At 34.4% G+C, this 17,748-nt stretch overlaps 1 protein-coding gene across 1 annotated transcript in view; it reads left to right on the top strand.

Moving 5' to 3' along the window:
* CNTNAP2 (contactin associated protein 2) overlaps positions 1-17,748 on the top strand; it is a 1,217,706-nt gene that overhangs the window by 247,189 nt on the left and 952,769 nt on the right. Inside the window, exons 6-8 of the mRNA XM_069461685.1 lie at positions 1,061-1,245; positions 7,045-7,188; positions 10,873-11,137. Coding sequence (XP_069317786.1) covers positions 1,061-1,245; positions 7,045-7,188; positions 10,873-11,137 — 594 coding nt within the window. The remainder of the gene's footprint in view (positions 1-1,060; positions 1,246-7,044; positions 7,189-10,872; positions 11,138-17,748) is intronic.

Below are 17,748 nucleotides of genomic sequence, written 5' to 3' on the forward strand. Positions count from 1 at the left end.
GAATTGCTTGAGGCCAGGAGTTTGAGACCAGCCTGAGCAACACAGCAAGAATGAATCTCTACAAAAAAATTTTGAAAAATTAGCCGGGCATGGTGGCATGTGCGCTGTAGCTCCAGCTGCACAGGAGACTGAGGCTGTAGGATGCTGTGAACCCAGGAGTTCAAGGTTACAGTGAGCTCTGCACTCTAGCATAGGTGACGGAGCAAGACACTGTCTCTTAAAAAAACATGAATGAAAGAAAATATCAGAGTTAAACTTAGTGAACAGTAAACATTTTGGATTCTACTTGTTTACTCTTATTTTTTGTTTTGTTTCTTTGGAAATCTTATTTCAAAACTAGATCAATGTTACATATATATATTTCTGAATGTTTCCTTTTTAATTGAAAGGATAACGTCAATTTTCCATGTCATTAAAATATTAGGTAGTACTTTCCTATAGCCTTTGGTGTCAAGAAAACTGAAAATTGTCAGGCTATGTTGTCATGATCAAGAATGATAAGAGTTGTAAAAGACTAACAGGTAACAATTATGCTCTATAAATGACAGGAAGTGTATTAAATTACTTGCATGTACTCACTCATTTAATCGTCAAGCCACCTTGTAAAGCAGCTACTACTATCTTTCCCATTCTGCGTATGAGAAAACAGAGACCCAGAGTACCCGTCAACCTCCCCAGGATCATACCCCAAGCTGCTGGTGGAGGCAGCATCAGAACCCAGCATGCTGACATCAAAGCCCACGTGACACTGACTTTATAAGGAACCTACCAAAATTTAGCAGATTCATGGCACAGTCAAAAAAATATATATATACCTTTGTTTTTTTTTTTCTTTTTCAGGGAGCAGATTTTTTTCCCCCAGATTTAATAACTTTTGTGTACTTTATACATGAACTTTCTTAAAGTATAGTTACATACTGGTTTTCCCAGGTTACCTTCAGTGGGCGGAGCTTTGATGGAATGCCAGCCTCTAGGTGTTGTAAACGAAGTATCTTCCGCTACATGGAGTTGGCCGTGAGATCATTGCCTTGTTTTCTTTCTTTTCACGCTCGTGACTTAGGAAGCAACCAGCTTGGCCCCATATACGGCCACACATCAGTGATGACAGGAAGTTTGCTGGACGATCACCACTGGCACTCCGTGGTCGTCGAGCGCCAGGGACGGAGCATTAACCTCACCCTGGACAGGAGCACTCAGCACTTCCGCACCAACGGAGAGTTTGACTACCTGGACTTGGACTACGAGGTACTCGTGATGACCTATAAATTGTGATAGGTGTTGAGTGACTGCCCCATCTCCTCCTGTCCTGTAGTCTCACTGTTAATCATATATGTACCCACGCTATTTTCATTTTCTTTTCCAAACAAAAAGAAACAATTTTAAAACCTAGTTTATGAATCTGTGTCATTTTATTTATTTCTAAATTGATAATCATGAAACATTATTGAAATATTTTTAATCTTGGTACCAATGTAATAATTGGAAGAAAGGGACCATGCTATCAGGGCATGTAATAAGTTCAGAATAAATCAATTTGTCCTGTTTCCACTATGTTACCAATTGCTCTTGAGAATCTGCAGTATGTTGCATACACAGGATTGTCTAATGTTTATTATAAAATATTCAATAAGCAATCCTGGTTTCTGGTTTTTATTAAGTCATTTATAAATTCATAGCTGCAGATAGGTCTTTTGACAAGTTCTATTTTCTCAGATATAATTGTCATAAAATAAATAAAGTAAAATATGGAATATTTTGAAGATTGTCCATAAATAAAAAGACAAATTTTACCATCCCAATATGTAGATATTAAGAAACAATCAATGATAATATTGATACAGTAAAAAGAATATTCTCATAACTTAATAGTAGATACATCAGGTTTTAAAATAAACTGTTTGGAGAACAATTCAACCTTAAAATGTCCATCAAAACTGTTAATCATATATGAAGATAAGAGTTCTTTAAGAAGATGTTTGTCACAGTATAATGTATACTAGGAGAAAAGGGATAACACTAAATATATAAAAACAGCATAAAAGTAAAATAAAAAGTATAAAATATTGTTCAGCCAAAGGCTTCCAGACTGTCTTAGTTCCTGGAGCCCTTCGTGTTTTAGTACTTTCTCCACACCAGTACTAGGCCCAAAACAACTTAAAAATTTATGTCCCCAAAATTTGGTAGCCATTTGAAGAAATGCTCATAAAGTAAAAGAAAAAGTGTATTTTTATTGCATTCTTAAATTACAGTAATTATGAGGGTAAGTGCTCTTGCACTGCACAATTGTCAGATTTTGAAACACATTTGACACTGACATCCTAATTTTCTATTCCACTTTTTATTTAATGTGATAATCTGTTTTTATAAGAGTAAGGACCAAAACCCCAACTTCACAAAAATGGTATATCATTAAAAGGAATGTAGCATGATCTAATATTGGAAAAGTAAACTACCTCCAGCTAGTGTTTCATACAATGTCCAAAGGATGTCAAGTATTGTGTTTCCTTTAAAAATGTAAAATATACTATGCCACTCCGATGACTTTACTATGACATTTTAATGGTCTTTGGCACATAGTTTTGAAATTGCAGATAAATATATATACATATATTTGTATTATCTATATTTACATACAAATTTTTAAGAACGTGGAATATGTTCACCATAAAATTTTAATTGGAAATGACAAAATTTAGAGCTGTATATAATTGTTTCCCCTCCCCAAAAAATATCTCATTAAAGAGAACTGATTATCAAAAGTAAAATAATGTGAAAATCCCAGGAATTTCTATCTTCTCCAAGTTAGTGTAAGTCTTGGCTCATGTAACTCTTCTTCCAATGTATGAGAGATCTTAAAGATGAATTATTCATCTTCCATTAATAAACTCTGAAGTGCCATAGAAGAGGTGAGATATCCTGGAACATTAGCAATGGACAAACATAATTCCAATTTTCAAAAAAATAGAGTTAAAAATCTGGGTTCATAGACCCTATTGAGTTTGTGACGAAGTCTATGAATATTCATGCACACACAACATTTTCCATATAGGGTCAACAGTTTTGTGAGCACTTTGAAGCCCATCTATATACAATACCATGTTTGGAACCTCAGCTATAGACAAAAATGTCTGGGACATATTTGTTACGGAGAGTATAGGAATAAATTTAAATTTACTGAGGAAGAATCAGTATACTTAACTTATTTCTCTTTGTAGGGCTGCTCTCAGATTACTCTCCTCTTAGATACTGCAGTTATTGGCATAAGCTGCAATAAAAGTGGTTGTGCCTACCTTTCTATTTCTGCAAGTGTATCTTAATAGAAAGGGACTCCCTTTGCTTATTTGTTTGACGAAAATCAGGGACTATCTTAGAGTCAGTTTCTCAGTGTTGTACTTACTCCTTGATGCATCCATACAGTAACTAGACTCACACCTCATAGACTGTGAAAATTAGCTTCAAACCTAAAACAATACAACTTATATAACGTTTCATGCTGAAGCATTTAAAGTATTTACCCTCAAGGATCAGAAATCTGTTCTTATCTCACGAAACCTGTCCTACTTCCCTGAGATTATGCTGCCTCAGTACTCCCAGAATGGTCTAAGGCCAAGAGCGTTGAGGCTTAAGGGCAGGGATGTGCTGGCAAATGCTTAACAACTGGTCTCTCCAGGGAGGAAGAAGAGGAATGCCCTGATATGTAGCACTTGTTAATTTTCATTGTGCAAATTCTCCACCATGGTTGCCTTTGTGCTACCAACATGACAGCACTGATCAGGGAGTTGGGAAGAAGTGCCCAGTAGCCACACCATTGCACAGTATTTCCATCATGTAGGTGCAATAAATTTAAATAACCTCAAGAACATACACAAAAGTAAGATGTAGAGATGAGTTTTGAGAGCAGTCAGTTCTCATGAGCCAGTATGGGTAGGTCCAACACAGCACTGCTAGGGGTAAAGGAATCATCACCATTCCCAGAGATGTACATCGTGAAAGAAGCAATACAATATAAGTTTCCTGCTTTGACATACCTCGATGTTAACATTTTTTGTGGGATATGGCCTAAGAGTTCACCTCATCCCCTCCTTTCTGTAGCTATGTACACCACGAAGTGAGCCATGCACCGTTCGCAGTCAAGCTGCTGGCTAATGATAACTTGAGGCTGGCGAGGTGATACACAGAGGAGCTCTGCTTCATTTTTTCTCCTCTAAACCAGTGAAAACAAAAGTCAGGGGACAGCAAACTGATATTTGACCTGGATTCTCTCTGTTCTTCAGTTAAACTCCAGGATACACCGGATTTGAACATTACGCTGTTGTCTTTTGCAATACAGCTCTCCTAGGGAAGTAGAGGAATGATTCCCTCTTGTCCATTACAGAACGCTGAACTGGCTATGATTGTAAAGAAAATCAGTCACATAGGCTCAAACAGGAGCAGAAACCTGAGTTTGAATCCCTTTCTGACTCTCACTGCTTGTGTGACAGTGGATAAGTCATATCCCCCTTCTGTAAAATGAATAAAATAGCATATTTTTCATAGGGTTATGTGAAGAGACAACAGGAAGTCATAGAAAAAAATATATACATGTTTCACTTAAGGTTACTCAGGCTGCATATAGCAAATGCATGTTTATTCTCTTCTATATAAAAGGTGTCTGAAGGTAGGCAGCCCTAGGTTCCAAAGGCAGTTCCATGGTCGTCAAGACCACAGACCCGTTTAATCTTGCTGTTACTCTGTCCCTGGGGCAAACTACTCCAAGATGGCTGTGGACATCCCACTTTGCATCCAGCCAGCAGGAAGGGAGAGAGAGAAAAGAAGACTTTGCCCTCTCCTCCTAATGACAGTTCTTGGAGTCACATGTGGCCTTTACAAATAAATGTTATGAAGCCAAAAGTTACTTTAAAGAAATTGATAAATGTCTTACATGGACTGGGGAGCAATGAGCCCAGCTAAAAAGCATTATATTTTTCCCTAAAGAATGTCGGGAAAAAGGATACTCAGAAGTATCTAGTAGCCACTGCCACACTTTGTAAACAATTGGTAGCTCACAAAATTGTTACTTCAGTCAATGCTTTAGAAGCAAGGTTATTGCATGGCAGTATCATAAATAAGTCTATCATAGTAGCCACACAAATAACTGAATATTAATTTGACAACTGCAGCAATTTTTTTCTTAACAGTCATTAAAATATCAGAACACATTTTGTGGTCCAACTACTTCATTTTACTGATGAGAATATATTACTAGAAAGAGTAAGTGACAACCTAATACCATATAATCAGTTACATTAGGAATTAGGATTAGAAACCACTTAATTGTTAGGAGTCTGTGAACTTGAGCCTGTGGTGCTTTACCAGGACACCTTTGATGAGGGAGGACATGTGCCCAGAGTTGCTGAAAGCAGAGAAAATATACGGAGGCTTTGAATCATCATCCCAGCAGAAAATGAAAGGTCCAGATTAAAGAGACTTTGCACACAGAGGATTAAAACGATAATTTGAAACTATTACTTAGTAATATTATTCAAAATGTGATGCTAAGTGTCAGCGGACATAGACGATTGTATTATTTTCAGTTGGGGAAGAAATCGATCAAAGAAATTATAAACAGGAAATACAGTACTCCATTTTAGTATCAAAAACAATTGCCTTTCATATCAGCTACACTTACATAGCACCTAATTGGTTTGGTCAGTGCAAATTGAAAATATTTTCCCCATGATTCTGCCTTAGATTATTCTCTATTTCTTCTTTTGTAGTTTCCTAATGCTTTAGTATCTATTTTTGTGTTTTCTGAATTTTCCTTTTTTCTTTATATCTATGAACTCTGTGGCAATTAATACATATTCAGCCAGCCATTATTTATAGTATTTATTGTATTTAGTATCTATAGTATTATTTGATTTTATTTTAAATAAGGCCTTTTAAGGTTTTTTACTCTTGTCTCATAAACCATCATTAACTTTTTCCCCTAAAACTAATTAAACATTTCAAATGCCATAACACTAAATAACAGAACAGAATTTGTTCATGAGCCTCCTAGAACACAAAGATCTTTGCCTTATGTTCCAAATATGAAGTCTTGACCTATAAAAATGTCTTTACTACTGCTTTAATTTCAAAAAAACATTTAAGAAAATAGAAAATGGTAATATTGAAGAATAATTTAAAAGATATATAATATCTGGATCATATATCTTGATATTACAACTATCAGTAGTAGTTAGCTTCATTTACTACCAATTCACTGTTAGTAGTAAATGTCATAATTGGCCATACAGATTGATATTAAATGTAATTTTGTGTTATATGAATTTAATGCTGCAGTCCTGTAATTTGACCAAAGATATATGAAAAAGTACATACTTTCTGTCTGTGAGCAACAGTAGTAGCTAGACGAACACAGTAAGTAACATTGTCCTTATTTATTAGGATTTGGAAGACCTATAATATCTTTAGGCCTGTATTGCTTATTATAGGCCCCAAATCCTAAGAGGTCCCTGATCAACACAGTAATAAGATTTTTGAACTATTTTCTCTCAAAATAAGTTTAATAGACATTTGATTCTAATGGTCATTAGACTGCAAGTCTACATAAGGTAAACACAATATTCCTTGTTCTGGGCTGCAGTTTTATGAACTTATATTAGTGCTGGTTATCTCATGATTCTTAGAGGCATTTATTAATAGCATGTCTTTTAATAACAAACAGAAAATATATTTTAACACTATTTGGTCAAAGGAGTTTCCTGGACAAAAATCTTTTAAAGCATCCTCAGCAAAATTTATAAAATTCCTTTGGGGCAGCAAAATTGCAAGGAATTATTACTATTTTCTTGTTCAAGCTATAATCTAATTATCAGAATTAATGATTCCATTATGCATTTCAATAACAACATAATGTGCAACAGATGCTGGAGGCAGAATACTGTAATGTTTATATATTCGATTTAGGTAAAGGTACTTTAACTTGGCTGGATTCAGAGTTTTGTCTAGTTTTATTGCAATGCAGTGTGGCTGTTTACACTTTGTTTTTTTCCTTCAAAGATAACCTTTGGAGGCATACCTTTCTCTGGCAAGCCAAGTTCCAGCAGTAGAAAGAATTTCAAAGGCTGCATGGAAAGCATTAACTACAATGGCATTAACATTACTGATCTTGCCAGAAGGAAGAAATTAGAGCCGTCAAACGTGGTAAGAATTTTCACTCCCTAAATATTGGTCCTTAAAGAATCAAAGAACTTTTTGTTTTTTATGGACAACTGAAAAACACCACAACCATAATATTTTCATCCTATTTATGTTGGGCTCAACAATGTGAAACAAACTTTAGAGTTACTTGGAATTGTGTAGACACTTCATATACTCTGAAATAAATATAGCTTTTGAGCAGATTAATAAAATGTGGTATATGTACACCATGGAGTACTACTCAGCCATAAAATAAATGGTGAAGTAATACCTCTTGTATTAACCTGGATGGAACTGGAAACCATTCTTCTAAGTGAAGTATCACAAGAATGGAAAAACAGACACCACATGTACTCACCGTTAAATTGGAACTAATCCATCAACACTTATGTGCACATATGTAAATAACATTTATTGGAAATCAAGCAAGAAGGAGGGGGGAGGAGAGGTTGGGTAAATGCACATCTAACATGTACAATGAACACTGTCTGGGGGATGAGCACACATAACTTTGACTCAAAGAGTACAAGAGACATTTATGTAACCAAAACATTTGTACCCCTGTAATATTCTGAAAGAAAAGAAAAAAAAGGAAAAGAAAAAGAAAAATAATAACTTTCGAGTTAAGCTAGCCTGAAATACATGGTAGGTTTTATTCAGATAGGGCATAAAATGCTAGATTCAGCATTTCTGGATCTCCCGTGGCCGGAAAGCAAACATACTTAAGCACTTATGCTTCATCCCCGCAGTTCAGCAGTCCTTAAATTGGCAGCATCATGGTTTCAAATGCCTTATTATATATGTTCTACATGTCTTGTTTATGGCTTAATTTAATATTTTAAAAGTTTTTAAACCAAGGACTTTATTATATTTACTCTTACGCTTCCAAAGATAATTTGCTCAAATATGTAAATAAATGTCCTTTTTGTCAAATCTCTCATTATATTATACAATCAAATAAAGCTTGATTAACATTGGATAGTGAAAGTTGTGCCACAGAAGCTCACAGTGGTTTTCTTCTGCCTCTTGTGTGACTTGATGCCAGGTTTAACTAGATTTGAGGAAGAACAGAAAAAAAAAAAAAAGAAAGAAAGAAATCCCAGCACATCTGCCTTTCCATGGCACTGCTTAGGATTCCTAAATGATACTAATTAAAAATTAAGTCCAGGAGATCCCTATGGTTCTGCAAGACCAGGAGCTACTTTAGCCTAGAAATGTTATTTAGGAGAGTCTGGGATTTCAGAGACTCATACATATGAAAGGAACTTATTCACTGGAAGTGGAAAATATTACAAGTGTTTATACTGTGCTCTAAAAGAACCCCTATGGTCTCATTGCCCCAAATTTGAGCCTAGGGTTTTCACAAAATGATTGGACAAATGGAAATCCCTGAATAAATAAAATGTTCAGATTGCATATAAGAAAATTTAAAATGATAAAAATGCAAACTGATTCTTTTATAAATATTTTTCTTAAAAATAATGATGAATTTTACTAATAATTAAGAATTGAACTTTGAAGAAATTTTCTCATAAAGCATATCAACTATAAAGAGAAATAGTAATAGCTCCATTTATAGGCAACAGGCATGGTGCTAGGCATGTTACAAACATTTATGACAACTTAAGAACAGTACTTCATGAAAGATACAAACATTTTGTCAATGAGAAAATTGAGACTTAGCATGAAAAATTAACTTTCCAAAGTGACTATGCGTAACAGATGTAGACTGTGGATTCATAATATGTGATTGCAGAGGTAATGTTCATCTTTCATGCTGTGTTATTTTTTATCTAGAGAAGTATTTATATATAAATATAAGTATATAAACACACACTATTTTAAACTTTGGATAAAAAATGGCACCATTTATTGTTTTCATAGAAATTGTTGCTTAAGCTAGAAAGGTATAGAATCCAAATAATCAGAATATTGTTTCCATTATTTGTACCTTTAAGAAGAGGCAAAATGTTATTTTTGCCCAAACCTCACCATTGGCCCTGAAATTGTATCCATGAAGTACCTAAACTATTAAATACAGCAAATTGCACTATGGACCCTTGCCAAAATTAACTTTAACTGCAAAATGTATTGTGGTTGCAAATAAGACTTCAAACTTGCAGAGCAAAAATATATAGCAAAGCATAAATGATCTATAAGTATATTTTATTTTAACGAATAATTGTATGGGCAAACAGAATAAACTTTTGAATCAATATATACATATATAGAGAAAATCTTAGGCAGGATTCAGACAAGTGGGACATTTTTCAAGCAGCCCTACAAAGGCAAATATTTATACAAGAAATTTGCTTTCAAAGATGTCAAGTGCTGGTATTTCAGTGAAATTGACTCAGCACTCATCCTACCCCCTTTTTCCACACACATCCATTCCTTCATTACATTTGACTCCAGAGTCAGCACCATTGCTCAGGAAGGATCTTTAATTTTGCCAGGGAGACAATCCCCTCAACACAAGTATGTGGTCAGTGATAACATCTCAGTTATTATGCATAGGCAGTTCTTTTCATTGGTAAAGGAAGCATTTAAAAATAATCACCTGTGAAGGTACAGAGCAGATTTAATTTGAATATTAATTCAAAGAGACAGCCTGCCTTAGATTTAATGGTTAGTGTGCTGAAATGGAAGAACAAGGAATCTTGTGTATATATATATTTATATATATATGTGGTGTTATGGGAAAAAATATATATAGAGAGAGAGACAGAGAGATGCAGAGACAGACAGACATACACATAGAAGGACCTGATGAAAATGTCCTCAAATTACATTCCTTCAAATTTTATGACAGGATAAAAGAAGTTAGAAGCAAATGTAGATTTTCAGATCTTTAAAGGAAGGTACTTAGGTACTAGAATATAAAGTGCAGGGTATCTATATGATAAATCATTTTTTTTGTTTGTACCAAGGGGGAGTATATGGAAGAGGAATAAGCTTAAATCATTGCAAGTTTCGTTTTCATTTTGTCTATTTATATCACTAATTCCACAAGCATTAATGCATTGCAATGTAAGCACATTTCATGGGAATTTAAATGGGATTTAGAGTTGGATAACAAAATAATCTGAAATAATCACAATTATGCTGATGCTAAATAGTGACTATTAATTTATAATATATATATTAGATATACAGTTATAATCCACAGATATTTCTCCAAAATATCAGTTCCATAAATAGCAAACAAATCACCGTGTCTCCCACTGAGATCAGAGTAAGTAAAACATTAATGAACACCAGCACGGGCCATCCAGAAGAGGGAAGGAACATCTTTCTCTCTCCCTGACCTATGTTCTGCCAGCAGCAGCTTTGCTGTCTTCCAGAAAATCCAGAGGTCTACACTCAAGCCCACAGCACAAATCTGCACTTCACCTCACATGATCATCCTGTCCTGGCAGGCTGTCAATCTAGCAATCCCATGGTGGATGCTCCTTGTTACACCCCTCGGCTAGACAGCCAACTGCTATGCAGTATCAGGTCTTGCCCTCCAAGTAGATGCATACCGATGCATCCGATCACTGAACCCATGCTCTGGTGCTGTGTGTGAGGTTGGCACAGGCTCGGGCTCTGCTTCACAATTTGTAGAACTGTAGCATTGTCAACGGTCTTACATGGATGCATATTTCATTCCCTATTTGCCTCATCGCATGCGCTTCTCTTTCATAGGGAAATCTGAGTTTCTCCTGTGTGGAGCCCTATACGGTGCCTGTCTTTTTCAATGCTACAAGTTACCTGGAGGTGCCGGGACGGCTTAACCAGGACCTGTTCTCAGTCAGTTTCCAGTTCAGGACGTGGAACCCCAACGGTCTCCTGGTCTTCAGTCACTTTGCAGATAATTTGGGCAACGTAGAGATTGACCTCACTGAAAGCAAAGTGGGTGTTCACATCAACATCACACAGACCAAGATGAGCCAAATAGATATCTCCTCAGGTCAGTGGAACCTATTTGACATTTGTTTCTGAAACTGCTAATGTGATTTTCAAGGCTGACATTGTGTTTTGTTTTGCTGGTGTTTACATGCTCGGGATTATGTTTTAACTCAGATTTTAGAGATTCTTATTTTTATCTTTGCGCCATTTTGTGATTTTTGGATCTCATAAAAACTATTTTCTACCACTCTGGAGATACCTCTTACTTCCTTGATCAAGCTCTAACCTGGGTTAGGGCTTACTGGTTTCACTTAGAAGGGTATTTTATTTAAAATGTTCGAAAGCGAAAACGTTAGCTGTTTGTCCTGGCTAGAGTTGGCTCCGCTACTTTCATTCCTCTCTACTGGTTCCTCTTTGCCAATCACTGAGTCTTGGGCCGAACAAAGAGATACTTGCTTTTAAATCAGTTGGCTGAGATTGTCTTAGACTCACAGTGGTCCCCAACCTTTTTGGCACCAGGGACTGGTTTCATGACAATTTTTTCATGGCCGGGGTGCGATGGGGTCTGTGGGGAGGGGAGGCAGGGCTGGGTGACTCAGTGCCCAGTTCCTACCAGGCCACAGACCAGGACCGGGCTGTAGCCAGGGGGTTGGGGACCGCAGTTTTAGAGCATCAAAATCTATTTCTTAAAAGAGCTAGTTCATATTCGATAGAGAAATTACTATTCTTCTAAGTGAATATTTATGTTTTTAAAAAAGAATGTTTATTTTAAAAAACATAACAGTATCAGGTATCTTTTTTAAAAAAATGCATTTTAATTAGTATGGATATATAATAGTTGTATATATTAATACTTATAGAGTATATGAGAGGTTTTGACACAGGCATATGATGTGTTAACCGAATCTGGGTAATTGGGGTATCCAATAACTCAAGCATTTTATCATTTCTTTGGGTTAGGAACATCCCAGTTCCACTCTTTTAGTTATTTCAAAGTAATACTATAACTTGTAGTCTGCAATAAGCATCTGGTATCTTTTGATTCCATGGACATTCTAATACCTTTTGCTATTAGTAACAAGATTATATTAACTTAATTATAACTTTAAAAGAATATTCCACTACCTAAATTAAAACTTCAAAATGGTCATGCTAAAATTATGCAAATTATTGGGGGAAAAAACAAGGGTGAATACAAAATGGAATGACAAGATGTGCGCATCAACTGAGGGAAGACTGGCTTGGCTAAAAATAGAATAATTTTTAAACTTGGTATTGTAATAATATGATAAGCTGAAGCTTAAGTAATACTCTTGTTATTTGAACAGACTTAGAAACTTTGGAATAATCTTTGTTTAATATGGTAAAAAAAAAAGCTGAAATAGCAAAGTGAGATGTTATAAGCAAAAAAATAAAATTAGGCATGATATGGGACTGATCCGTGTTAAAATTTTTCAGCAAATTTCTCTAGATGTTCCTTGCAATGCTCGTGCTTGTTTTGTGAAGAACTACTTAGAAACGGGAGACACAGAGAAAACTAATGTTTGCTGAGCACTTGGTACAGATATACCAAATACTGAGAGAAGTCATGACACGGAGCTCAAGCTCATGATCGCAGGCTCTGGTTTCTAAATATGCCATCTTCACTTATGACAGCCCTTGCGTAACCCTGACACGGTTTCTAGCACACTGTGTTATTTGTGTCCGTTTCTAGGCTATGTGACCCTGAGGGCAGAGGCCATGCTATTCCATCTCTAGCATATAGAGCAGTACCTGTAACATGAGAGGTGCTCAGGGAATGTTTCAGTTCAAGCCTCTGGCCCTTTGAACTAGTAGTGCTCACAGAGTATCTCCTGCTGAAAGACATCTATTTTCTTGTAAATTAGGCGGTGTGTGTCTGTATGGCCTGGTTGTATGATTGTTACTAAAAAGTATTCAAGGAAGACATAACCGTTTTGTCAGAGCTGTATCTAAATCACTGAAGTCAAGAGCTGTGGTGAAGTACCTGCATAATCACTTTCTCTGTTTTTGCTTTGTGTTGCTTTTTCCTTGAATGTTCAAAGTGATTAATCAACCGTATTTTATCTTGACTTTCCCGTATAATTTCACCTGGGGAGATTTTGTGTAAATAGAAAATATCTGGACAGACCAGAATAGCAGATAAAACAAATACACATACAAATATTTACTGCAGTTGAAAACTTCCCACTAGATTCTGTTACGATTAATGATTCCTTTCTAATGCCTAAACACATAAAAATAGTATTACTATGAAGTCCTCTCTTCTTGTATTCTCTGAACAAACCCAACTTGGTGGTGGTGGGCTTCCACGTAACAGGAACCATTATATTTGAAATAATAGGTCTGAAACATAGTGATTAATAGGCATTTATTAATTTGATTTGTTCTAATTTATGACTCCAAGATACTATCATCTAATTTAAGCTGTATTTATTAAAAAAAAAAAAAAGAAAGATCAAAGGAATTCAATATGTGACAACTAGTTCACCTTAATAGATTTTGCCAAAGATGACCAAAATGGACCATAGAAATAATTTATCCTAGAATCTTTGCAAATTAAAGGAAATTGATATTAAATATACGTATCTCTATAGTCTCACCCTTATATAGTCCAATGAAAATACATTATTGTTTCAAATATTTCTTTTTCTTCCCTATACATTTAGTAGAAACTAAGATCTCATTAGTTATCAGTGTTCACATTTGAAAAGACTAGTTAAAAAAATGGATAACAATCCAGTTTAAAAAGTTGTATTTTTTACTCATTTATTCATCCTAAAAATACATGTGGAGTCCATAGAAGTAATTTCATCTGTATTTTAATGTATTTTAACAAATTCAATCAAATGTGTGAATAACTTAATGAAGTAGCAACATTAAGAAAACAGTTAACTCAGGACTCTCGTGTTTGTTTTAACAAAGGGAAATGTATCTGTATCATGTCTATTCTACTCTTATCAGCATGAGCATTGAAGTATGTTCATCAGTTTTTCCTTCTTTTTTGAAATAGCTTGGTTGCAAAAATTTAGAAAATGCAGAAAATCTAGAAAAGAAAAATAGCCACTGATAAGATTTTGGTGTACACTCACAGAGCAGTGTGTTGAGAGGTCTATACAGAGACTCTCAGATACTGCTGTTGTATACTGGTAACTTGGTTTTGGTTTTGGTTAAAAAGTTCTGTGATCCAGGATGAAAGTAACTCAATTGGTTCAAAAAGCTTTTTGTTCCACTCTTGGACAACATTGTGGTTTGGAGATTCGTTCAAAATAAATCTTACAAGTAAAAGAACATTCCGTATATTGTTCATCCTCTTTTGTACTTTTGCCTTCAAGTTGTGATTACTTTTTTTCAAGAGTCCCATTAATCGTTGACAATAGATTTAACTTATAAAGTTCAGTCAAGCGCTCAGCAACCTTGAATTTGAAGAGCAGGTTATCTTTCCATGAATATATTTTTCAAGTTGCAGCATCAAAAAACATCAACTTATAAAACGCATTCCATTATATTTCTTTCTTTAGGACAGCAGTTACTGATTTATTAATACATATGTATGCATTGCTTTTAACGAGGAGTAAGTGGTAAAAGGAAAAAAAACCATGGACTAAAAAGGGACTAATAGATACCATCTGTTCACTCTGGGGGCAATTTTTATTTTAAATTTTAAAATTCAAAACCCTGGGGAAGATAGACATAGAGCTGTGCTTTTCAAATGATTTTGATCAAAACACAGTAAGAAAACATTTTATGTCATACTCAATACCTACCGACACAAAGTTTTATGAAATAAAACTTACCTTGCTATTTTAGATGCACTATGATAATTTTTATATTTTCTTTCTTTTTCATTAAAAATTTTCCATGACCCATTTTAATGATTTCATGCCCTAAAAAGAGTTTGGAAAACACTGACCTACAGATTCATCTTCTCATTTGAAGAGTTGGAACTTTTAAAAGTTTCAGTTGCCTAGGGATATTTACTCTGTCATTTGATATTAGAAAACTAAATGTATCTTCCAGGAACAATATTGTAATATTATAAGGGCAGTAAAAAAAGTATTCATATATATTACTATCTGATATATAGCCAAGAAAAACCCTACCTAGCTTTTGAAAAAAGAATTTTATTGCAAATGGTTCAATTTTTGCCACTAAATGCAAACAAATATCTATAACAATACTCAGTGTTGTGTTCTACTCATATTCATAAGGTCATAAAATGTGATTCAGCATTTATTAGAGTAGAGAAAAAATGATTTCTATTAATGACTTCTTTCATTTATTGAAAAAAAAAATCAGTTTATGTCCATGTTTAAACAAAGCCTTTCAGAAAAGTCATTCAGAATATGCCCCGTCCTCAATCAACTGTTTGCTTACACTCAAGTGTTTGAACCTCCTTGTTTTGTGTATGTAGATGTTGCTTCAGTTTTAAAGTAGCTGTTGAGCATCCACACTGCTTCAGAAATCTGCACCCACCAAAGGGCATCTTTGTTTATATTTCTATTTCCAATGAAAATCTTTTGTAGCCTTGTTTTATTTACTTTTGTTTCTTTGTCAAATTTCCTTTGTAAACCCTTGAGTTGCATTCAGGTATGTCAGGGGAAGGAGTGGATGTTTCCGGAGCGTGCTGGGGAACACTGGCAAGTTCCCAGTTCAGTCTGGGCACAGGCACTTGCTGGGAACCGCTCATGGCATTATCTACCCTAAGCAATTAGAATATCTCTGTTCTTTTTTTGTGAACATTTAAACATGTAAGCAGCATATTAAGATTTCTTTAAAAGAACTAACTCATAACCAATTTCCAGAGTTCAGTGATAAGTTGCACTGAGAAATCTTTTTCATTATGTAAGAAAAAAGTCTTATTTGGATTACAAATTTTTATGTTTTAATCGTTTACTGAAAAATTATTTTCAGCTCTGTGACAGCTGATATTATCTCACAATTTCTTAAAATAAATTTTCATAACTGAAAATGTTCATCTATGTAGGCATTATTTCAAATACTTCAAGTGATTTATTATGTTTTATAGCAAAGTGATTAGAGATTTATTTAGTAATATATATTATAGTCTTTAATGTAATTTAAAATAATAATTATTAGAAGCCTTAAAACTGTTACTCCCCTTTGGTCCATTAAAGTCAAGTCATTCTGAGTTAAAGAAAATAAAGGAGTACACAAAGATATTGATCTCAACATACATACGACAATAATAAAAAAGTAATTGAAAACAAACTGTTGAAAGAGAGTATCCTTAAGTGGAATACTATTATGCCATTATAAATCATGTTTCTCAAATAAAATTTAATGCCATGGTAAAATATAATATTGTGAATAAAAATTTTGTATTAAAACTTAAGTAGAACATGACCCCAATATTTTTATAATACATATAGCACTATTAAATAACAGATCAAAATGAAATAAAATCCAAATAATACTAATGATGATTATCTCTAATTGATGTGTTATCAGTTCTATGCTAACTTCTTAATACATTTTCCCTAACTTGTATATTTTCTATAATGAACATCAATTATTATTAAAAACAAAAAGGTATACTACAAAATAATTGGAAATAAAATGATATCTCTGAAAAGTATAATACTTAACAATATTGTAAGTGGAAATTACATAGTGGAAGTTATATCAATTTAAAAATTCTAGCTTCCCTACTTAATTAAAAGTGTGTGCAATTAATTTCTAAGAAGTTTGTCCTTAATAAGCTTCAAGTTAATTTCAATGGCATTTATATTAAAAAAAATGCAATGTTGTACATTCAGATGCAGAAATTTGGGGCTTGGGTCTATAACCTTTTATTATTTGGAAATATGCATAACTAATTTTAAACAAATGCCACACCTTCCATGTAATTTTTAAACCATTTTTTAGCATAGATTTAGATAGATGAGTGATAATAGATAGGTAGATTGATATAGTAAGGTATTTTCCCTTAAAACTACTGCTAGCTGTCAGGGAACAACATATTTATTTTCCTCTCTGAATGATGAAAATCACTTTATTCCCAAATCTACATGTGCTGCACTTCTACAAAAGAAGTGGCTAAAAATTCATTTTTAGATTTTCTTACTTTTTGAAGGGCTTGTAGATATCTAAGAATTTCCAGTAAAGCTCAAATCTATCATTTTAAGGTGCTGAAGACAAAATGTGGCTCTGTATTCTTAGGGAGAAGCTAGAACTGAGGAATTCTGATTCATAGAGTACTGTGCTCATTTTAATTAAGAGCCTAGATTTGTGCTGACACAACATATATCCTTTTGTTTAGTAAATGCCAAAAGAAAGACAGATATAGAGCAACAGACATAGGTATCTATTTAGATCTATCTATCTAGATAGGTAGATAACGGATATCCCTGGGCATTTGTATAACACATTTTCCTGATTTTGTTTCCCCCAAATTCACAAATAGACTTGTTGTGAGAGCCACATGGTACCAAGTCAAAAGCATTTGAGTGAATGGTATGTTGCTCTTAGGTAGCTTCACCCAACTGACTTTTTATTATATTTCAATTCCCTCAGTGGCTGTACTATCATCATGCAAGCTGAGTGGAAATCTACTTTAATTATACATCAGTACATGCTGATGCACTTTTTCACATCAAGAGAAGTATTATATTGCAGAATGAAAGGGAAAAA

This window comes from Eulemur rufifrons, chromosome 29, assembly GCF_041146395.1.
Source record: "Eulemur rufifrons isolate Redbay chromosome 29, OSU_ERuf_1, whole genome shotgun sequence".
In the NCBI taxonomy this organism is placed as follows: Eukaryota; Metazoa; Chordata; class Mammalia; order Primates; family Lemuridae; genus Eulemur; species Eulemur rufifrons.